General features: G+C 43.6%; 1 protein-coding gene across 1 annotated transcript in view; it reads left to right on the forward strand.

The window, feature by feature from the left end:
• Window positions 1–25,226, forward strand: part of LOC126235280 (kelch-like protein 10) — a 170,201-nt gene that overhangs the window by 47,572 nt on the left and 97,403 nt on the right. Inside the window, exons 4-5 of the mRNA XM_049944006.1 lie at window positions 13,643–13,894; window positions 23,376–23,655. Of these exons, the coding sequence (XP_049799963.1) occupies window positions 13,643–13,894; window positions 23,376–23,655 (532 nt within the window). The remainder of the gene's footprint in view (window positions 1–13,642; window positions 13,895–23,375; window positions 23,656–25,226) is intronic.

Genomic DNA, 25,226 nt, shown 5'->3' on the forward strand with positions numbered 1-25,226 from the left:
TTCTCCCCCTCCACATTCAGTTTACATAATATGTATCGCGGCAGTGGATTCCACGTTTTGTCCCTTCTTTCGGACATGGCGGAAAGAACAGACACCATGTACTCATGTATAATTTATACATGTAGCTTTATTAGTACCTAAATAATGATTTACCTTCGAAAAACTTTTCGCTTACTATTTTACCCTTAGTGGTTGAATTTCCAAAAATGCTGAAGCATGAATTTCTTTATTTCTGACTGCGAAACCAAATACCAATTTTCATAGTAAATTGCCGACATATTTTCAGAAACCTTTCATGACCTATTTCACCCTCTTAAGGGTGGAATATCGAAAAATCCCTTCTTAAACGATGCCTATCTATAAGGTCAACATCTACAAATTTCAAGTTTCTATCCTTAGCGTTTTGGGCTGTGTGAAGACGAGTCAGTCAGTCAGACAGTAATCTGGTCGATTAGGACATTTCCTTTTACATACGCAGAACGTAGATAGGGGTTGCGCTGAAATACTGATCACTCACGTATCCAAGCACGTAGCGCACATTCCTCCGCCTGTTCTCGGGGCGTCCGTGCATCGCGCGGAATCTGCCTCTGGGCCACGGTCAGAACCGACGCCCACTTGACGAGAGAGACTAGTTGCGCGACGCTTATTGGAAACTTCTGCTTAATTCTCTTTATTTATACCGTATTATAACCGGTCTAATAAGGGTTAATAGCATCCTTTGGAGCCACGAGACAAGGTTAAACTTACCATTACTACAAAACTAATAATTAACGGCCTGTAACTAAATCATGCAAGATTAAAAATTCGACCACTGCTAATAGAAAAAACACCGCCGTCATTTGGTTTCTAACAATTTCTGCCAATAATTTCTACAAAGGGAAAACAGGAAAATAGTTCATAGACAACAAGGGAAAGTAATAATTTTTTATGTCATTATGGAAGAACAGCAACCGTACTTAATCCATACACATTATAAAAATCGATGTATGTTTGTACGTTAGTGTGCATGTATCTACAGTGCACTTCTTCCCCTAAACAACTGGACTGATTTGAACAAAACTTGGTGCACACATCCCTTAGTATCAGGCAGCAATTGCTGTCAGGGTAAGAACTGCCTGCGTATCATAGTTTGGGAGATATTGCTTCATAAACAATGAAAAACTGCCGTATCAAGCAGGACGTTTAATCTTCTTACTTCTGTGCTACTAGGTCTATTTGCAATAAATTTCAGAAGCAGTATCCATATATGCTAATAAATACACATACAAAATTACTTCATAGTACCACACATAGTTCATGAGATATGACGTCATAAACGCTGAGATGCGCGGAAAAAAGTCGTGACATGCATGAAATCTTAATACATTTATTGTTTGCTACACAGACACTCCTATAGTCGAGTTAACTTAAGGAAATCCCTGACATCTGGCAGCGCTTTTGACACCTTCAACTGCGAAGCGCAGACGGCTGTAGGTGAAAACAATAGCTGTTCAAAATGGTTCAAATGGCTCTGAGCACTATGGGACTCAACTGCTGAGGTCATTAGTCCCCTAGAACTTAGAACCAGTTAAACCTAACTAACCTAAGGACATCACAAACATCCATGCCCGAGGCAGGATTCAAACCTGCGACCGTAGCGGTCTTGCGGCTCCAGACTGCAGCGCCTTTAACCGCACGGCCACTTCGGCCGGCACAATAGCTGTCTATAGAGCTACGAAGAGGCATTGTCGTAGACACTTGCAAAATCGGTTGTATACAAGAGAAACAGCTGTATTTATACATTTGCACATTGTGCATATTTCTTTGCACGACTGTTTCATAATTACGATGGTGTTCTCACAAATACAAGAAGTGGCTCTGAGCACTATGGGACTTAACTGCTAAGGTCATCAGTCCCCTAGAACTTAAAACTAATTAAACCTAACCTAAGGACATCACACACATTCATGCCCGAAGCAAGATTCCAACCTGCGGCGGTAGCTGTCGCGCGGTTCCAGACTGTAGCGCCTACAACCGCTCCGCCACCTCGGCCGGCTCTCACAAATACATGTAAATGAAATATTTTGATATGACGCTATAAACGCAGTTTATTATTTTTTTTGTTTCATTTCCTAATAGAAAATTGGGAAAATGAATACTCTGGCAATGCCAGGTTCGTCAGCTAGTATTTTAATAAAAAGCAGACCAGGTCGCAATAACATTTTTAATTACAGTTACCAGTTTCGGGCTCTAAGACCATCTTCAGACCAAGGCTCCAGATGACGTGAGGAGCCGCTGTGGAGCACTGACTGATACCTGTCATGAACTGTAGTCGACTGAAGCCTTGGTCTGTCGATGGACTCATAGGCCGAAGCCGGTAACCAGAAGTAAAAATAAAATAAAAATATTATTACATCTTGGACTGCTTTTCATTAAAATAAGGCTTGGGAATTAAAGGGGGAAAGGGAAAAGCGAGGGTAGATACATCTGCTCAACGTGTTCTGAAGTCTTGTTAGAGAAAACATGTTGTTTTACGCGAATGATAGTAAGACGAGTATGTACACTACACTTATAGTCTCCATGAAAACAAATATGATTTTTTGGCTTCAATCAGGTAACAAATGGTACAAATGGCTCTGAGCACTATGGGAGTTAACATCTGTGGTCATCAGTCCCCTAGAACTTAGTACTACTTCAACCTAACTAACCTAAGGACATCACACACATCCATGCCCGAGGCAGGATTCGAATCTGGGACCGTAGCGGTCTGCGGTTCCAGACCAAAGCGCCTACAACCGCTCGGCCACAACGGCCGGCTCAATCAGGTAACACCAAATCCGTCACTTCTATCGAACAGCACACCACACCAGCTAATGAATGTCTCCACGCTCCGATATGAAGCCTTCTCCAACGGAATATAAGCATCCTCACTAAACTGAAACATTGTCTAAAATACCATAAAATGATTAAGCAGAATTTCTTGTCCGCGGCCAGGAATGCACACTCGAATTATCGTACGCTACCTGTATTGGAAAAGCAATTGCACGCCTCTGGAAGGGTCTACTTCCTGTCTGTCTTGTTTGCAAGTTTACTTACATCAGTTGCTGCGGAAAATTTGCCGTTCGTGAAGACATTAGGAAACATAATCAACTCAACCACATTCTTTAAGGAGAAAAATGCACACTTGCTAGATATCAGCCCCAGAAATTGATTCCGTGCGACAAGTTGGCCGATAATTCTGATAGTATGAAGTTACCACTTTCTGAAAGCACAGCTTTTAAACTTCGCCGCCCACCGTTAGTTTGTCACGAGCTCCGCCCCTTTTCAGTTGCCTAATGTCCAGGTGTGGATTACTGATTATTGTACACTGGAGTGAAGAACACAGCTCTGCTATTTGCGGGATGTTGAAGGCTTGGGAATTAAAGTGGGGGAAGGTGCAGAAGAGGGGGTAGATACATCTGCTCAAAGAGTTTTGAAATCTTGTTCGAGAAGACGTCTTGTTTTACGCGAAAAACAGTAATATGAGTACGAAATATGTCATTCTCACGTACATTTTTGTTCAATATTATTCGAACAATATTCTCCTATTGGTAATCAAAATGAATAAATCTAAGCAACTGAAGAATTGTTATGAAATGAAGTTAATGATTTTCGAATTACAATTTAATAATGCCGGACACGACGAAGAATAGCGCACCTCCTGCAAATGTACTTCACTTTAACAAAATCAGTTTTAAAATCGAAAGGAAATAACTCACAGCAGCGATGTTAATAATTAAATAGTGGTTCAAATGGCTCTGAGCACTATGGGACTTAACTTCTGAGGACATCAATCCCCTAGAACTTAGAACTACTTAAACCTAACTCACCTAAGGACATCACACACATCCATGCCCGAGGCAGGATTCGAACCTCCGACCGTAGCGGTCGCGCGGTTCCAGACTGAAGCGCTTAGAACCGTTCGGACACAGCGGCCGGCACATGATTATGAAGGGGAAACGCGAAATAACAACCACAGCCAAATCAAGACCAGGCAAACCTCACCGAGCGAGGTGGCGCAGTGGTTAGCACACTGGACTCGCATTCGGGAGGACGACGGTTAAATCCCGCGTCCGGCCATCCTAATTTAGTTTTCCGTGATTTCCCTAAATCGCTCCACGCAAATGCCGGGATGGTTCCTTTGAAAGGGCACGGCCGACTTTCTTCCCCGTCCTTCCCTAATCGGATGAGACCGATGACCTCGCTGTTTGGTCTCTTCCCCCAAACAACCCAACCACCCCAGGCAAATCTCATGTACTGTTGGACAGGGATCATCGAGCATTGCGGACGGTGGTTATGAAAAAAATCGTGTGAAATCGGCGAATTCCAAAGTCCTACCAGCAGCCCATCTACCACAGTGACAGATAACATGTGACTTGGAGTGATGCTCCACTCTATACCTTGTGCCAATCCGATGAAAGCGTTTGGACTTGCCGACTTCCGGGGGAACGTCATCTGCCATCAAGAGCTGTGCCAACAGTGAAGTGCAGAGCAGTTGGGGCTGAGGTATGGTGGTGCTTATTGTAATGAAAGTGTGGTACTCTTATTGTGTGAAAGAGAAATCTAAATGTGGAAGGATATGAACACATTTTACAGCGTTGTTTTGTGCGTACAGGAGAAGAACAGTTCAGAGACGATGATTGTTTGTATCAGCATAATAACGCGTCCTGTCGCGAAACAAAGTCTGTGAGGCAATGGTTTGTCCACAACGACAGCTCTGAAAAGGACTGACCCGCCCAGAGTCCCGACCTGAACCCAATGGAATATCTTTACGATGCGTTAGAACGCCGATTTCGCTCCCTGTTATAGCGTCCAACATCACTATCTTGTCTGGTTTCGCCTGTTGAAGAAGAATAGGTTGCCACTCCTCCACAGTTACTCAGACACCTCACTGGAAATGTCCCCAGCTGAGTTCAAGCCTCGATAAAAACGAAGTTACTCTTTGTTACTGTCAACTAATATGTGTCAGGACACTTTTGATTTGTTAACGTTCAGTGTCTGATTTTTTTAAGTTTATTGCCAACAGCTATTAAATATTTTATGTAATGAATAACACGCAGCTGTTCAAAAATGGTTCAAATGGCTCTAAGCACTATGGGACTTAACATATGAGGTCATCAGTCCCCTATAGAACTACTTAAACCTAACCAAACTAAAGACAACCTAGAACCGCTCGGACATCTCGGCCGGCAATTAAATAGTGCTACAATACAAATTAATGACAGACTTGTTCGTTTCAATCATTTTCACTGCGTTTGTGAATCAGAAAATGACAATGTTCGATATTGCGGTGTCTATGATATTCCGAATTACGATGAAAAATTCCTTTCCACATGCATGCATGCATGTCTAAAGGAACGGGCACTGTGACAACTACAGCCGTTATGAACACATTAAATGTATTCGTAATTGCGAATATGGATAACCATTAGCTGAAGAATGGAATGACGACAATGGAAATTTGTGCTGGACAGGGACTCGAATCCGAATTTCCCGCCTGACGCGAGCGATCGCCTTATTATTTGGCTACCCCTTCACGAGTCAGGGCCAGACAGAAACTTGCATATCTCGTAAACCACGTGTATACGACCTGTACTCGTACATTCGCTGTGTATATTCCCGTACAGGTGAGACATTTTACTTGAAAACGTGCTCCAAATAATCATGCACGTCCAAAGGAACATAGCCTCGTCATTGCGATTCATACAGGCACTGCAATGTCATATTTATCCGCCGACACAGGGCAAGCGACATTCAAGTAAAATGTGTCACCTGTACAGGAATATACACAATGGATGTACGAGTACAGTTTGTAGACACATGGTTGACGGCATATGTACGATTCTGTCTAGCCCCGAGTCTTGGACGGATTGCCAAATGGTAAGGCGACCACTCGGGATAAGCGGGAAATACGGGCTTGAGTCCCGGTCAAGCACAAATTTTCACTGTCGTCATTCCATTCTACAGTTGATGGTTATCCATAGTCACAATTGCGAATACATTTAATAAAAATGTTCAATGCGAAGAAATCTCTGTCACCAGCTACAGGTTAGAAACGTTGTACTTTGACACAATGAACACAATGAACAAACCATGTTACAATGTCAGAAGTACACAAGCCTCTTACTCTCTTCAATGGCCGGCCGCGGTGGTCTCGCGGTTCTAGGCGCGCAGTCCGGAACCGTGCGACTGCTACGGTCGCAGGTTCGAACCCTCCCTCGGGCATGGATGTGTGTGATGTCCTTAGGTTAGTTAGGTTTAAGTAGTTCTAAGTTCTAGGGGACTGATAACCACAGCAGTTGAGTCCCATAGTGCTCAGAGCCATTTTTTTCTCTTCAATGTGCAGTATTTTGCATTCGTGCTCTATGCGGCTGATGTGGGGCGGAGCGAGTGACAACTGGTGCGCTCTGAAGTTGAAAAGCTGTACTGTCAGAAGATTATAACTGTGTTCTATCAGATTTATGAGCCAAATTTTAGCGCAGGATCAATTGCTGTGGCTGTTATCTTGCTAGTGTGCTTTTTTCTCCGTATGAGATGAAGTTGGTGCTGTGTCTTTGTTAGACAGATTACGGGAAGACCAACCCATCATTCCCAGTATGGAGACCACAGTGAAAATCCGATGAAGCTTTGCACAGATGTGTTGAGCAGTCTCTCTAGTATGATTGTCGATCGCGTCACGTCGCTCTTTTCAGTTCCGAGCCCGCTAAGATGCTTAAAGCAATAGTGTCTCCCGCCAAGTATTAGGGCCTGGTGTGGGACTCCGCCTGACGTCATGCAGCCCACATAACATAACTGTCATACGTTTACTTCTGCATGACAGTTCTCGGCCGCACTATGAAGGGGCAATGAAGGTGCTCCTGCAGCGTTTTCGATGGTAAGTGTTTGATCATTCACAATAGACCCTCTAATTGACTCTCCCTGATTTCATCTCTGCTCACATGAACCGATAGCTATGAAGACAAGGTTCTGGCACAGACGACGAGCCAGTGTAGAGAATTGTCAGGAAGCACAGGCGGCTTCCTTCTTTGACGAGGGTATTGGAAAGTTGCTACAACGTTATGACATATGTCTAAATCGGAGCAGCGACTACGTAGAGAAGTAGCTGGAAGGTGTAGCTAACTGTTGCAAATAAAACATGTCTGATTTTCACAGTGGTTTCCATTTTGTGACAGATCGGACCTTACCTTCAATAGGCCTCGTGGAATGTCTGCAATGAAGTGACGAGGTTGCTGTTGTTACAACTGAAAATGCAATACATGTTTCAGGTAGTACTAGCTGTCGTGAGTTGTCACGAGAATTGTCCTTCCCATGGTCAAAAGTATGGAAAGTTTTGCGATCTGTTTTATACTTGTAGTCGTACAAAATCAGGACGATGCTGAAATTCCATGATCCGCAGTAACGTTCTGAATTTGCTCTTCGGTCTCTAGTACGGGTCGAAGTTCATGACATGTGACCGGGCAATATTCTACGGAGTGACGAAGCACATTTTACACTACAGGGTGCAGTGAACACGCAGAACTGCCGAATTTGGGGTACTGTTAAACCGGGTGTTGTACACGAAGAGCCAATACATTTGCCGTATGTGACTCTGTGGTGGGGATTCACGAGCACCTTTATTCTCGGTTCATTAGTCTATGAAGCGAATACGTCCAGAGGGCCTCCCAGGTGTACTGTGATATCTGCAAGTTATCGAGACCCCCTTGTACAACATGAGTCCTGCTTTCGAAGAGCGCAACCGTGTGAAAATCACTGTTTTCATGTAAAATGTGCAACACCCCATGTCGCTATCCCAGTTAAAGTTCTTCCTAATGCAATCTTTTACGAACGTGTTATCTCCAGAGATTTTCCCAGATGCATGGCCTGCAAGATCACCTGGTCTGTAACAACGTGACTATTTGGTCTGGGGATATCTAAAAGTACGCGTTTATCAGGCACACGTTCGGTCTCTGCCTGATCTTAAGGCGAATATACCGGTTCTCGTTGCTCAGATTTCATTGAAACTGCTGCGAGCAGCCCTTTATCACGTCGTTTCACGGATGCAGCATCTCGTCGACGTCTCCGAAGCTCATGTTGAACAAACTGCGCAAGCGGCAGTTAGTAACAGAATCAACACTATGTCTTTCTTAGTGGTTTGGCCTTCTCTGCCAAATCCCGTTCCTAATCCATTACATATGGAAACGGTTCTATACGTCCTTATTGCATTCACACCGCCATTTATACACCTGGTGGTCAAATTTTGAACTCATGTTTTCTCCGACGTAAAACGGTTCCGCATAAACGCATTAGAATATATTCCAAGTTTCGCAGCTATTCGATAATTAAAGCCCGCAATGGACCTCTGCAAGTAGCTGTTCTTTAATTATAACCACACAGTATATTGCCTTTCTAAATTACCCAGGATTCCAAGCACCTTGGTTCACTTTACAAAGAGAAAGGCTTTTCAAGTTCCACAAATTCTACAAACATATCCTGGTTGTTCTGAGTTCTTCAGTTCAATATGAGCGAAAGGTATGCATTATTGATTTTGAAACCGAACTGCTTATTTTTCATTCCCTCTACAATTGGCTTGTACGCCTCAGTGTATCTAAACAATTCAGAAACGTATAACTCTAACAGCGGAGCGACAACTAGCAAATTGATCTGCTCGCGCTTATTTCCTCAATGTGACGGCATTCCTTTTCATAAAGTGTGTACCTCTTAAGCTAGTACAATTCTGGAGACGAGACTCGGCAACGGGTCATAAAAAATTTTAAATATTTAAATTTGCTAGAATTAAAAAAAATTATGATTAAATGTATACAGTTCGATACTAAGCTAATGAAAATTATGTAAGGTATTCAATAATGACATGGTACTGTCCTCGTTGTCCGCGTCTCAAAGTGAAATACTGCTAAACGTCGATTGGTTCTGCAGGGAATGGAATTTTTTTTTTTTTTGGGGGGGGGGGGGAGGAATTGGAAGAAGGGTGTAGAGCAAATGCTGTAACGCTTCATTTTTTATGACGTGAAAGACGGAAAAAAGTTTGTATATAACTTCTGCTCGACATCATCTTCGTCAGAGACAAGTAGAATGCAAGAAGGGTGGACTGTGGTTATGTGAGATGGGGACGGTATCGTGGAACCTTTGTTCGTTGAGATGACAGAGAAACAAATAGTCGGCGTAATCCACACCTTATCTACTCCTCTCACCAGTTTCCAAGACGTGCGGTATTTCCTATCATGGTGAATCTGAGAGTGCGAGACGGTAACTTTAACGTGACACGGCTACGTGGTTGAAATTATCCTTCGAGGGATGTTGATGGACCGAAGAGTGCTCACAAGCCGCAATCCCGCAGACGCCTTCACTGAACTACACTGAAAAAGCAAGTTTGCTTTTGACTCCATAACTCAGGCGGCTGTATGAGCGATTTCCCGTGGTCAACAGAGTGCTGGGATAGGCGTTTCCATAAAAGTAAGGGAACCACCCACGTCATGAAGATGTTAAAAAATGCTTTTCAGCATTTTATTTCTTGTTTGTATCGCCACATTTACACTTTGTTTACAAAAATACGCCATAACACTGAACAGGGTGCTGCTACGTCAAAGGATTTCTACTCGTCACTAACGACGAAATAGGAACTCAGTCATTCTAAATTTAGACAGAATGTTATATTAACCTTATACTGCAGAAACTATTGCAAATGTTTCTTCATTTCGTTCGTTAGAATCGATGTTTTCAGAAAGCCTTGAACTGTGTCATTTGTGCCTTAAGTAATGAAAAACTGCACCAGTAACTTATTTTTTCATACTTAACACGAAGAGTTTCGATAATTTATTCTCATTCGTTTATCCACATTTTTTGTAATGTTTGCATGTGTGATTTCCTGACTCTCTGGCACCGTAGTTGTCTTTTTGAGGTTAGACTGCAATCCGCAAATCGGACAAATACTGTGCAAGAGAGGCAGAAAATCGCAAACACCACGAAAAACATGTAAATAAATGCAACCGAAAATGAGAATAAATTCTCGAAACACGTTGTGCTAAGCATGAAAAAATTAGTAACTGGTGCAATTTTTCATTATTTATATGATACGGAAGTGTATGTTGCGTCCAACAAACAGCGTGTCATTAAAACATACTAGAAATGAGAATGAGTATATCGGAGCCGTTCTCAAAAATAAATAAATAAGTAAATAAAATAAAAAAAAACATAAAAATAAAAAAAGTCAACAGAATACTCGACATAGTTCAAAAACCCATAGCTTCGCAGCTGGGCTTAGACTAATGAAGTAACGGTACCTGTACGTAACCTGTATTTGCTTTGCAGACACGTCTAATAATAACAAAAACATACTAAAACGTCACGTCACGGATTAAATTAAAATATTTCGTAAATGCAGTGTGCCTGACTGTTTTTATGTCATCACCCTTCTGATTGCTTCAATGTGGCCCGCCATGTATTCCCTCTTTTGGCGATCTTTTCGTCTCAGAGTGGCACTTGCAACCAACGTCGCCGGTTATTTATTGGATATATTCCGATCTCTGTCTTCGTCCTCAACTTTTACCCTCTACCGGCCCCTGTAGTGCCACTGAAGTTATTCGTTGATGTCTTAACACATATCTTATTACCCTGTCCCTTCTTCTTATCAATGTTTCCCACATGTTCCTCACCCTGCCGATTCGGAGAACCTCCTCATCCCTGACTTTATCAGTCCACCTGGTTTTCATCATTCTTCTGTCGCATGACATCTCAAACGCATCGCTTCTCTTCTTTTCTGGCTGTGTTACAGTTTCACTACCATTCAACTCTATGCTCCAAACGTATAAACTCAGAAATTTCTTCCTCAGCTAAGGCCGATGTTTGATGCTAGCAGAACTTCTTTCGACCAGGAAAGCCCTCTTCGCCTGTGCTAGTCTGATTTTTATATCCCCCTTGCTTCGTGGGGTGTTATTTTGCTTCCAAGGCAGTAAAACTGTTTGACTTCGTCTACTTCGTTATCTGTCATTTTGATGTTACGTTTATGGGTAATCTCATTTCTGCTATTCCTCATTATTTTCGTCTTCGGTTTACTCTCACTCCATATTCTGTGCTCATTAGACTGTTCGTTACATTCAACACGTCCTGCATTTCTTCATCAATTTCACAGAGGACAACAATTTCATCAGCGAATGTTATCACTGATATCATTTCATCATAATTTTTAATCTCGGTCTCGTAAACTTACATACGGCCGGGAGAGCGGTGTGTTGACCACACGCCCCTCCGTATTCGCATCCAGTGACGGCTATGGGCCGATCGGTACCGTTGGACCTTCATGGCCTGTTTGGACGGAGTTTAGTTAGTTCTTTATTGTTAATCTCGCTCTTGAACCCTTATTTTATTTTCATCATTGTTTCATCGATGTATAGCATGAAAAGCAAGGGGCAAAAAACTGCATCCCTGTACTACATCATTTTTTAATAAATTCTAATTAAGATCGCTCTATGCACACTAGTAACAGCTAATTATAGCTTGCATGACACGGCGGAACCGGATCAGAAACTTGGCAACACAATGAGACAAAAACAATAACCTTTATTAATAGTGATGATACCCAAATGTACTTACGTTTGGTAATAGTTTGATGCGTGTCACTTGATATCCTATACGTAATACAATGAAATCTAAGTAGCTTTGCCGTGTCTTGGTGGTTTGTGATTTAGTCATCAGGAGTGAAATTACTATGTAGACATTCATAGTTAGCCGTTCTCGTTGCTCCAAAAATAGCAACTGTTCGCACTGGGTCTCCATTCAACCAGTGACCCCCTCCCCCCGCCCCCTCTATCATTTAAAGAAGCGAACTCTCATTTATAAAACAGCTTCAAAAGTCTGTTCACTTTGCAAATGAGTTAACGTGTTAAATATTTGACGTTGAACATGTAAGAGCTTTATGGTTTCCTTTAGTTTATCACGCATGCTTGTGACGTCAGATCTCCTTAACCACGTGTCGTACAATGATATAATTTTGCAGATATATTCAATGGTATATGTGAATAGTGCCTGCAAAATTTGTTGCGAACGGTGTCAGTAGCAAAGAAGTAATAAATTTAAACATCGTGCTGGATGCGGCAGTTTTACTGTTGGGGCAGCAAAAAAGTGATTAGCGATAAACAATTTTTTTATTTCATCGTTTTCTACGGTTTGCCAGAGGGAAAAAGTTTTGTAACGGTTTTGAATTTGTGTAAAGGTTTTTGGAGGTCACTAAGTGCTCTCATTTCCAAATACTGGATGGATATAGTCCTGGTAATATGAGCCCTGTGAGTTACCCTGCCTCAAGACGTACACACAGTATCTAACTGTGATACTTGTATTACTGTGTTCATATATAGGGTGATAATTATTGGACTATATGAAATAAAATCATCATAGCTTGCGAATGGTTTGCGGTAGGACGTTCAATCTGCACGGTAGGCTACGGGCCACCATGGGAATTAGCATGGTGTGTATGGTTTGGTTTAGCAACAAAGCCCACTTTCATTTGGATAGGTTCGTCAATAAGCAGAATTGGCGCATTTGGGGGACTGTGAATCCGCACTTTGCCATCGAGAAGTCTCTTCACCTTTCAAAAATGGTTCAAATGGCTCTCAGCACTATGGGACTTAGCATCTGAGGTCATCAGTCCCCTAGAACTTAGAACTACTTAAACCGAACTAACCTAAGGACATAACACACACCCATGCCCGAGGCAGGATTCGAACCTACGACCGTAACGGTCGCGCGGGTCCAGACTGAAGCGCCTAGAACAGCTCGGCCACTCCGGCCGCCTCTTCACCTTTAACAGGTGACTGTGAGGTGTGGGATGTCCACTCACAGAATAATCGGTGCAACATTCCTTGATGGCACGGTGACTACCGAACGGTTCGTGAAGGTTTTGGAAGATGATTTCATCCCCATTAAGCGAAGTGACCCTGATTTCGACAAGATGTGGTTCTTCCAAGACGGAGTTTGATCCCATTGAACCTGGAGAGTGTTTGATGTCCTGGAGGAGCACCTTGGGGACCGCATTCTGGCTCTGGGGTACCCGGAGGCCACTGGCATGGGCCTCGATTGGCCGCCATATTCTCCGGATCTAAACACATGCGACTCCTTTTTGTGGGTGCTTTATTACAGACAAGTTGTAGAGCAAATACCCCAAAACCGTTGCTGAGTTGAAAACCGCCATTCAGTAGGTCATCCACAGCGTCGATGTTCTGACACTTCAACGGGTCATGCAAAATTTCTCTATTCGTCTCTGCCACATCATCGCCAATGATGGTATGCACATTGAATATGTCATAACCTAAATCCGAATATCTGCAGTGACTTTTACATGTTGAATAAAGTGTGTTCACATTGTAGTTTGTAACTAATTTACGTTTTGTTTCATATAGTTCACCAATAGTCACCCTGTAGCTCTTAATGAGTAGGCTGCGGCAGCATTTCAGATTATTAAATTCAGTCAACAGCTGCCTGAAATACTGAAAATCAAATTTTTGCTTACCCCTGAAAGTCGTTAGATAGGCAACCTCCAACTGTGACTGTTCCCCAGGTTAGCCGTTTATTGGTATAGTAAATGAGCCAGTTTGACGTGCTCGGAGGGTAGGTAAAGGGCGCGGAGTTTGCGCAGGGCGCTGTTCACGACGTCGCTGCACTCGAGCTGCCGCACGGACGTGCTGGTGCCGGGCGTGTCCTCGGAGGACATGGGCAACATCATCAAGTACGCGTACCTGCGGCGCGCCGACCTCACGCCGGACAACGCGCTGCGGCTGCTCGTCGCGGCCGACTACCTGTGCGTGCTGGGACTGCTGCGCCTCTGCTGCCAGTACGTCACCAACTCGCTCTCCCCGCACAACTGCCTCGGCGTCATGATCTTCGCCAGGTACTCAGCCCTGCACACCACGTCCAGTACCGTAAAATTCCACGGAATGAGCGAGTCTGGAGACTGTAGTCGTAGAGAGCTGCTTAGTTTCTGTACTACGTTACGAATGAACAGTACACAACACGGACAAAATCTTCTGGGGTTACGAGCTATGTCACTCCGAACGAAACACTCGAGCTTTCGACGGTTGTTTGTGCCATCCTCATCACGAGTAAGAACCACTGCCTGCTAGACCTGGCGTGGTGTCCCACACACAAAGGGTGATTCAGCTGCCCCAACTATGAGAATTACGCAACCCGCAACGCCTTCAAATATCACGCGCAAATTTCCATATTCTGTCACTCGCTATATGAAATCTATTAGTACTATAGAAAAAATGAAGAGAACCTTTCTGTAGGAAAGTTAACTTGTCAAATTTTGTACTGGGATATGTTTTGGCTAGAGGTCGTAATTCTCGAATTATTCAGGAAAAAATACAGAAGTGTCCTTCAAATGCGTTTTTTCTCTAATAACTCGAAAATCATACTCTCCAGCAAAAACGTATCCCAGTACGAAATTTAAGAATGTTAAATTTCCTAAAAATAAGTCCTGTTTATTTTTTTTCTTTCTGTATGGCTAATAGTTCGCACATAGCAAGCTAGAGAACATGAAAATCTCGTTGTGATTTTTGAAGGCGTTGCGGGCTGTATAAAACCCCTGAGTTTGTGTAGATGCGATTGCAGGGTCTGGAACCTGGCAGGGGAGATGGAAGTGAAGCACGCACAGAAAGCAGAGTTGAGTAACTCGCAGCAGGAGACGTTAACCTCCCTCAGTGATACCTCGCCGTGACGTCACCATGATGTGTACATGCCCAGTTTCGACCATTGGGAATGTCTATCGACTTGTGTGGTTGTATCGAGTTCTGAGAAGTGAGAGTTACCGTATTATACTTAGTGGTATTTGATGGCTTGTATTTTATAACTTACATCCTAAGATGTGGTGTTTCAAACTACCAACACATTCAGGATCTCTCGAAAATGCCGGCCGATGTGGCCGAGCGGTTCTAGGCGCTACAGTCTGGAATCGCGCGACCACTACGGTCGCAGGTTCGAATCCTGCCTCGGGCATGGATGTGTGTGATGTCCTTAGGTTAGTTAGGTTTAAGTAGTTCTAAGTTCTAGGGGACTGATGACCTCAGAAGTTAAGTCCCATAGGGCTCAGAGCCATTTGAACCATCTCTCGAAAATATATCAGTACCGATACGATTTATTGTTACTAAATACTGACATATCAGCAGTTAAATCCTTCAGGAGAAGTAAATCAAAGACTTAGACTTAGGAAATCAGATGCAGTTGGTTCGAAATCTGCTACTCCATTTCTTTTTTCTTTTTTTTGTAACCTTAGCTTTTCTAAGAGATTCTATGACTTTTTAATTCATTTAATAAAAATGTATTCTGTAATATTCGACATTAACAGATATAAGACTGCTCTCTCCCTAGAGTGGGCAGTCATTGTCAATCATTTGCAAATTATGCATGAGACACGGAAACGACAGTAAATATTCGAAACACATTGATCATCCAGTAAAATAAACTACAACTCAGAATACAATGTTTAGAAAAGACTGAAACACTTGAAAATAAATTGAGAGGCGACTTAGTCTCAGCCGTCTATGAAGTATAAAAGAAAATTTAGAAGCTAGTTATTTGAAGGAAAATTCTTTTCCAAACAAGAACATCTTCAAATAAAGTACATGTGCTGACAGAATATATGGTGGTACCTGTACAGCGGCGCTAACCATAGCGTGTAAAACTTCACCTGGCCGGATGTGCGGGATGCGTCTGGGCCAAGGCTCGACATGTCCCGTCTTTGCTCGTTCCTTCCCAGAAGTACTCAGTACAGCGCTACATTTAAATCAGTATTGCGTTGCGGCATTTTGCGGTCGGCACAGCCTCTTCAGTTCGGCAGAATTGTGTTGACAACGCTGTTTACACTTTTCTGTTTGTTCCTGGTATAAAGGACGTTTACAGGCCCATTGACTGTTTGAACAAAAAGAGGCATTCTAGCGATCTGTTCTCACAAGCCTTTAACAAATAACGGGAATGACAAAACAAAGTAAGAGCATATGGACTATCAGACCAATTGTGTGATTGGATTGAGGAGTTCCTAGATAACAGAACGCAGCATGTCATTCTCAATGGAGAGAAGTCTTCCGAAGTAAGAGTGATTTCAGGTGTGCCACAGGGGAGTGTCATGGGACCGTTGCTGTTCACAATATACATAAATGACCTGGTGGATGACATCGGAAGTTCACTGAGGCTTTTTACAGATGATGCTGTGGTGTAACGAGAGGTTGTAACAATGGAAAATTGTACTGAAATGCAGGAGGATCTGCAGCGAATTGACGCATGGTGCAGGAACTGGCAATTGAATCTCAATGTAGACAAGTGTAATGTGCTGCGAATACATAGAAAGATAGATCCTTTATCATTTAGCCTCAAAATAGCAGGTCAGCAACTGGAAGCAGTTAATTCCATAAATTATCTGGGAGTACGCATTAGGAGTGATTTAAAATGGAATGATCATATAAAGTTGATCGTCGGTAAAGCAGATGCCAGACTGAGATTCATTGGAAGAATCCTAAGGAAATGCAATCCAAAAACAAAGGAAGTAGGTTACAGTACGCTTGTTCGCCCACTGCTTGAATACTGCTCAGCGGTGTGGGATCCGTACCAGATAGGGTTGATAGAAAGAGAAGATCCAACGGAGAGCAGCGCGCTTCGTTACAGGATCATTTAGTAATCGCGAAAGCGTTACGGAGATGATAGATAAACTCCAGTGGAAGACTCTGCAGGATAGACGCTCAGTAGCTCGGTACGGGCTTTTGTTAAAGTTTCGAGAACATACCTTCACCGAAGAGTCAAGCAGTATTATTGCTCACTCCTACGTATATCCCGCGAAGAGACCATGAGGATAAAATCAGAGAGATTAGAGCCCACACAGAAGCATACCGACAATCCTTCTTTCCACGAACAATACGAGACTGGAATAGAAGGGAGAACCGATAGAGGTACTCAGGGTACCCTCCGCCACACACCGTCAGGTGGCTTGCGGAGTATGGATGTAGATGTAGATATTACGCAGTTGCATATGCGAAGGGTGCAGCAAATTTGCTGTGAAACGATGTTACAATACCAAGCAGAAGGAATTTAAAGATTTAGTTGACAATGAAAGAGCAAAAAATTACGACGATCGGCAGATAGTATTCATTGTTCTGTATATCACGAAGCACTTTGTGCTAAATTTGCAGGCATGCTGTACTTGGAGAAACTGGCGGTTGCATATGCGAAGGGTGCAGCAAATTTGCTGTGAAACGATGTTACAATACCAAGCAGAAGGAATTTAAAGATTTAGTTGACAATGAAAGAACAAATAATTACGACGATCGGCAGATAGTATTCATTGTTCTGTATATCACGAAGCACTTTGTGCTAAATTTGCAGGCATGCTGTACTTGGAGAAACTGGCGGTATGAACAGTAAAATTTCTGACGTAGCATGCATTATTCAAACAGTTTTCGATGGAACTGAACGAAGAATATGGAGACCCAATATATTACTACAAATCACATTGTCTGCCTGGAAAGATTTTTCGATTTACAACTCGATACTGCTGAATTTATGAAGGAAAAAGGAGTACAGGAAGGAAAATTAGACCATCCGGAATGGATTGCAGATTTCGGATTTTACGTGAACTTGACTGCACACTGCCTACAGTAAGACAATGAAAGGTGAGAAACAATTTCTTTCTGATTTGATGGGGGTGCATTCAAAAAGAAAGTTGCGTTCTAGAAAGGATGCATTCTGCCAAACGCAATATAATTCCACTGCCGTTAATGAAGAGGCGAGGCCTGAAGAATTCATTGTAGCCTTGAAAGAATTACGATGATAGTTTCCTAAACGTTTTGAAGACACTGCAGTCTTAATCTCTTTTCGAGCTGTTTTCGAGACACTCTGCCGTTTCACTTGAAAGCGCTCCTGTGCAAGTGCAAATGTAACTGATTGACCTGCTAGGTAATTCCTGTTTTCATGACAAATCGTTTTACGTTAAAACTGTGCAGGTCGTCTTCGTTACTTTCCTTAGAGTTTCCACGTCTCCATAACGAGGTTGCAAAAGTGTTACAATATTTCGATGACATATTTGTGTGAAGGACCTTTTTCCGTTTATGAAACTATTAAGTTACGATCACGTGGCAACCCGAGTGCGAACATCTATGAAATTGTCTGTGTCTGTCGGTATGCTGAAGGTATTCATGTATAATTCTAATTTCGTTCTAGACGGCTGCAGATCATCATTGGTGTCTGTTCTTTCAGACATGTCCGAAAGAACAGACACCATATCCATATACAGGGTGTTTCAAAAATGACCGGTATATTTGAAACGGTAATAAAAACTAAACGAGCAGCGATAGAAATGCACCGTTTGTTGCAATATGCTTGGGACAACAGTACATTTTCAGGCGGACAAACTTTCGAAATTACAGTAGTTACAATTGTCAACAACAGATGGCGCTGCGGTCTGGGAAACTCTATAGTACGATATTTTCCACATATCCACCATGCGTAGCAATAATATGGCGTAGTCTCTGAATGAAATTACCCGAAACCTTTGACAACGTGTCTGGCGGAATGGCTTCACATGCAGATGAGATGTACTGCTTTAGCTGTTCAATTGTTTCTGGATTCTGGCGGTACACCTGGTCTTTCAAGTGTCCCCACAGAAAGAAGTCACAGGGGTTCATGTCTGGCGAATAGGGAGGCCAATCCACGCCGCCTCCTGTATGTTTCGGATAGCCCAAAGCAATCACACGATCATCGAAATATTCATTCAGGAAATTAAAGATGTCGGCCGTGCGATGTGGCCGGGCACCATCTTGCATAAACCACGAGGTGTTCGCAGTGTCGTCTAAGGCAGTTTGTACCGCCACAAATTCACGAAGAATGTCCAGATAGCGTGATGCCGTAATCGTTTCGGATCTGAAAAATGGGCTAATGATTCCTTTGGAGGAAATGGCGGCCCAGACCAGTACTTTTTGAGGATGCAGGGACGATGGGACTGCAACATGGGGCTTTTCGGTTCCCCATATGCGCCAGTTCTGTTTATTGACGAAGCCGTCCAGGTAAAAATAAGCTTCGTCAGTAAACCAAATGCTGCCCACATGCATATCGCCGTCATCAATCCTGTGCACTATATCGTTAGCGAATGTCTCTCGTGCAGCAATGGTAGCGGCGCTGAGGGGTTGCCGCGTTTGAATTTTGTATGGATAGAGGTGTAAACTCTGGCGCATGAGACGATACGTGGACGTTGGCGTCATTTGGACCGCAGCTGCAACACGGCGAACGGAAACCCGAGGCCGCTGTTGGATCACCTGCTGCACTAGCTGCGCGTTGCCCTCTGTGGTTGCCGTACGCGGTCGCCCTGCCTTTCCAGCACGTTCATCCGTCACGTTCCCAGTCCGTTGAAATTTTTCGAACAGATCCTTTATTGTATCGCTTTTCGGTCCTTTGGTTACATTAAACCTCCGTTGAAAACTTCGTCTTGTTGCAACAACACTGTGTTCTAGGCGGTGGAATTCCAACACCAGAAAAATCCTCTGTTCTAAGGAATAAACCATGTTGTCCACAGCACACTTGCACGTTGTGAACAGCACACGCTTACAGCAGAAAGACGACGTACAGAATGGCGCACCCACAGACTGCGTTGTCTTCTATATCTTTCACATCACTTGCAGCGCCATCTGTTGTTGAAAATTGTAACTACTGTAATTTCGAAAGTTTGTCCGCCTGAAAATGTGCTGTTGTCCCAAGCATATTGCAACAAACGGTGTATTTCTATCGCTGCTCGTTTAGTTTTTATTGCCGTTTCAAATATACCGGTCATTTTTGAAACACCCTGTAAGTATATTTAAGGTACTTGTCTAGCGTTCAACTCTCGTACATTGCGCGGGAAAAACGTGCGAAGTTTGATTTCTCTTATTTTATTATGCTGATCATTTCTCCCTATGTAGGTGGGTACCAAAAAATATTTTCACACTCTGAGGAGAAAGAAGGTGACTGAAATTTCATGAGAAGGTCCTGCCGCCCAGGAAAAACGCCTTTGGTTTAGTGACTGCCACTCCAATTCGTGTGATATATCCGTGGCACTCTCCCCCTATTTCGTGATAATACCAAACGAGCTACCTTTCTTGGAACTTTTTCCAAGTCCTCGTCAGTCCTATCAGATGCAGATCCCACACCGTACAGCAATTCTCCAGAAGAGGGCGGACAAACGTAGTGTACGCCTCTTTCGTAAGCTTGTTACATTTTCGATGTGTTCTGCCAATAAATCGGAGCCTTTGGTTTGCTTTCTCCACAACATTATCCATCTTATCCATGTGATCGTTCCAATTTAAGTTGTTCATGGTTGGGATCCGTAAGTATTTAGTTGAATTTGCAGCCACTAAAATTGTGTTTTATCATGTAACAAAAATTTTGCGGATTCCTTTTGGTAATCATGTGGATGACTTCACACTTTTCATTATTTAGAGACAGTTGTCAGTTCCTACCCCCCCCCCCCCTTCCGCAATACCGATATCTTGTCTAAAGTCGCTTTGAAATTTTTTATCATGTGATGACTTTATAAGACGGCAAATTACAGCATCATTTGAACAATGTAAGCGGACTGTTCAGATTGTTTCCTGGATTGTTTCTGTAGATCAGGAACAACAGAGGGCCTCTAATATTTTCTTGGGGAATGCCAGATATTACTTCTGTTTTACTGGAAGGCTTTCCGTCAGTTATTACGAACTGTAACTTTTCTGACATGAAATCACGAATCCAGTCATACAACTGAGACGATACTACATAGGCACGCAATTGAATTACTAGTCGCTTGTGAGGAACGGTGTCAAAAGCCTTCTGGAAATCTGAAAACATGGAATAAATTTGACGTTCCCTGTCCATAGCACTCATTACTTGGTGAGCATAAAGAGTTAGCTGTGTTTCACAAGAACGATATTTTCTGAATCCGTGTTGGCTATTTGTCTATAAATAGTTTTCTTTGAGGTGATAATGTAATGTACGAGCACAGCCTCCATGATACTGAAAATTTGTTTTGTTTGTGAACTTCGTTGTTACGAAATGTGAAATATAAAACCAAATTATGGGCAGTGCACCTACACTCCAGACAGCGTGCCATGGCAGTGGGGGAAATGTGCAGCGAGGTTGAGCGCTATGGCACACGTGCCAGGACACGGCTAAAAAACTGAATACTTTGCCACCCCTGCTGTACTGGAATATTCCTGCTATAAATTTTGTCATTGTTTCATTTAAGAGGCCTATTCGGGAAGTAAGGTCCGATCGGTCGCAAAATGGAAACCACTGCGAAAATCAAACATGTTTTATTTGCAACAGTTAGCTACACCTTCCAGCTACTTCTCTACATAGTCGCTGCTCCGATTTAGATATTTGTCGTAGCATTGTACCAACTTTTTAATACCCTCGTCATAGAAGGAAGCCGCCTGTGGTTCCTACCAATTCTCTACGCCGATCTACAGCTCGTTGTCTGTGCCAGGACATTGTCTTCATAGCTAGCGGCTCATGTGAGTAGAAATGAAACTCAGGGAGAGTCAATTACGGGCTCTATTGTGAGTGATCAAACACTTCCCATCGAAAACGCTGCAGGAGCACCTTCTTTGCCCCTTCAGAGCGCGCCCGCGAACTGTCATGCAGAAGGAATCGTATGACAGTTATGTTGTGTGGGCTGCATGGCATCAGGCGAAATCTCACACCAGGCCCTCATACGTGCAGGGAGACACTATTGTTCTAAGCATCTTAACGTGCTCACTGCGCGCTCAGAACTGAAAAGAGCGAAGTGACGCGATCGATGGGCATACTAGAGACACTGACCAACACATCTGTGGAAAGATTAATCGGATTTCAACAGCGGACCCCATCGGACCTTGCTTTCCGAATAGCTCTCGTAGTTCCATGCAGCACCTGTTGTGATGTAGAGTCGTCTGCTGACAAACTGCAACCGGTGCACGCCACTCAAGGAGTGCCTCAACAAATAATAAAATATTACACAAATATTTAAATTAATACAGATCATCATATACATAGAAATGACAAATTTCTGTGATGTTTATACACTATTATGATTATAATATGACAGTAGTTTAATAAGTAATGCAACTTTGTTGAAAACCAGGCTAATTTTATTCAGGATTCCAATACGCATATTATTTTCCACTCTTTTGGCTACAAAATCCAATTTTTCGACATAATATCCATTCAAAGCGACTATCTTAAGCAACCTCACTGGGAGGGCCTGTATGCATGGTACCACTTCTTTAGTCGACGTCAGAGCCAGTTCCTTGCTGCATATATAACCTCCATCCACACAGTAGTTTCCGTGGAACGTGCCCTTCATTGGGCCAAACAGTTGGCAGTCGGAACGTGCGGGATCTGACTGTAGGGTGGATAAGGAAGTACAGTCCAGTGAACCTTTGTGAACTCTTTTCGTGTGTGCAGATTTCTGTGAGACCTTTGCAGTGAGGTGTTTATTTATGATCCGTCGATCACCTCGAATGAGAGCGGTCGCCAGTTCCTACACTGCAAGAGTCACAGCTGAGTGTGGCCGGGCGGCAATAGAGAGAGTTGCGTGACCTTGTTGGATGATGACAGAAGCTTTGCCGGGCGGATCACCGTGCTTTTGTTCACTGCCCGGTCTCAGTAGAGATTTTGCAGGCGCCTACGACTATCTGTAATGCTCTGGTTTTTGGCCAAAAGAATTAGTGATAGCTTTTTGCCTGGTACGCACCTCCGTTACAGATGCCATTTTGAAGGCTACGTATAGCGTCCACATCGATCAGAACTCCGTGAAAATGTAAGGGCTGAAGCTGGAATATTCCACGATGTCCCACAGCAAATTCTGCGTTTGTTCAATCGAAACTGGCCGAGAAAAATAATTTACTGCATATCTTATTGAACACACCTCTACACTTACTTGATTCATAAAGGGCAAGGATACAGAAAACTTCGCACCTTTAGTGTTTACGAGAAAAATTTAATTCAGCTAAATTCTGTACCCTCACACTGCTTCTTCCATTTTATAGTGCCTAAACTAAAACGAATACCAATGTTTGGCCGGCCGAAGTGGCCAAGCGGTTCTAGGCGCTTCAGTCTGGAGCCGCGCGACCGCTACGGTAGCAGGTTCGAATCCTGCCTCGGGCATGGATGTGTGTGATGTCCTTAGGTTAGTTAGGTTTAAGTAGTTCTAAGTCTAGGGGACTGATGACCTCAGATGTTAAGTCCCATAGTGCTCAGAGCCATTTGAACCAATGTTTGGTTCGAAGAGCGCTTACAGACGCTATTGGCTGTTGTGTCACGTGGTACGTTGCCCTCGCTACTGCGCGTTGCCTCACCGCCCGGCTGCTTACCGCAACTTAACGGCACGCGCGCAGGGACCACTTCTGCGAGGAGCTGGAGAAGACGGCGCGGCTGTACACGCTGCGGAACTTCGTGCGCGTGGCGGCGGACAGCGACGAGGTGCTGCAGCTGCCGGCCAACGAGCTACGCGCGCTGCTCGCCGACGACGACCTCAACCTGCGCTCCGAGGAGGCGGCGTGGGAGTGCGTGCTGCGCTGGATGCAGCACGACCCGGCCGGCCGCCGCGAGCACCTGCTGCCGCTGCTGCGCGCCGTGCGCCTCGGCCTGCTCGACACCAAGTACTTCCTCGAGAAGGTAGGCGGCCGCTCGCGACGGTTTAGCCCGCGTGACATCAGCTAAACTACTCATACAAACTACTACACTACATGCATATCTGAAGACTTTCTTTCTTCTTCTTTCGCCTTTGCCTCGCATCGGTGTAAGGCTGGCATGGTTATAAACGGATTTGGCATGCTCAGTTCTGTCACCACCCCATTACCCCCTCCTCCACCCCGCTCTCTCCCCACAGGGAAGGAACATGTGTACCGCAACTATCTGTCCATTTTTCATGTGCAAATGCTAAATGTTTTGAATCGTGTAACTGATTAGGGACATGGGTACCCCATGGTATACACCTATAGAATATGGGAAGGTACCTGAAAACCGTATCCAGGCTGGTTGTCACACCGACCCTCGCCGTTAATCCACAGTGTGGTTTTGATCTGGGCCCGGCGCATCTCCCTGACCCGGAAGCGGCGCTTTAACACACATGGCCTCTTGCAGTTGCTTTACGATTGTTTAAGGTATTTCAAAACCGTCTAACAACCCTCGTCTCTCCCGTGCACAGGTACTCTATCTCCCACTTTCTCCTTCGCCCTTCATTTCACCTCTTCACCTTTACTGCATCTCATTTCCTGCTTACCCTTCCTTCTCCTACTTTGCATTCGCTTTTCACTACCTTCACTCATCTTTGCCGCCGCCTCCCCAACTTCCTCCACTCCCTTCTACCTACACACCATTTAGACCTTCAGCTCCATCACTACTCCTTCATTTTACTTAAATATTACATAAATACATCGCAGCCGGCCGCTGTGGCCAAGCGGTTCGAGGCGCTTCAGTTCGGAACTGCGCTGCTGTGCGGTCGCAGGTTCGAATCCTGTCTCGGGCATGGATGTGTGTGATGTCCTTAGGTTAGTTAGGTTTAAGTAGTTCTAAGTCTAGGGGACTGATGACCTCAGATGTTAACTCCCATAGTGCTTAGAGCCATTTGAACCACAAATACATTGCAGTGTAATTAAGCGATATAATTCATGTACGACAAACTACAGACGAAGAGCTATTTTTAGATTAACTTGAAAGTTGGCTGCTCTTCTGAGCAAATGAACTGCTAGTGCAGCCCTCATTTATTGAATCTATGCCTTGTTATAATCAAACTCAAGATTCAACTCATCAGTTTTTGTAACACTATCTGACTTCGATTAAGATAAAGGATAGTAAAAGAGTAGCTCACAATTACGTAGATTGTGCAACTTAGTGAAAGCCAGGCGTAGTATGAGTATCTGGAAACCAATGAATAGGGAGCTAACTTGTAGCACCCCACCAAAATAAATAACTAGGAAACATTTCCAACCTGACGTCATTTATAAAGAGAAAAAAGCACAATTGCAAGTTATCAGCCCCAGCAATAGACCCAGCGGTCAAAATTTGGTCCATAATTCTGACAGTACGGATTTACGACCTTCTGAATGCATAGCTTTTAAAGTTTCCAGCGCACTGGTTGCTTGTCATTCACTCTACCCCACTGCAGCCGCCTGACTCCAGAGTACAATGTATTTCCTATTGTCAGCTTGTTGAAAGTGAGGGACAGGAATTCCGAAATCTTCTTC

The sequence above is a fragment of the Schistocerca nitens genome, chromosome 2 (genome assembly GCF_023898315.1).
Source record: "Schistocerca nitens isolate TAMUIC-IGC-003100 chromosome 2, iqSchNite1.1, whole genome shotgun sequence".
Taxonomy (NCBI): domain Eukaryota; kingdom Metazoa; phylum Arthropoda; class Insecta; order Orthoptera; family Acrididae; genus Schistocerca; species Schistocerca nitens.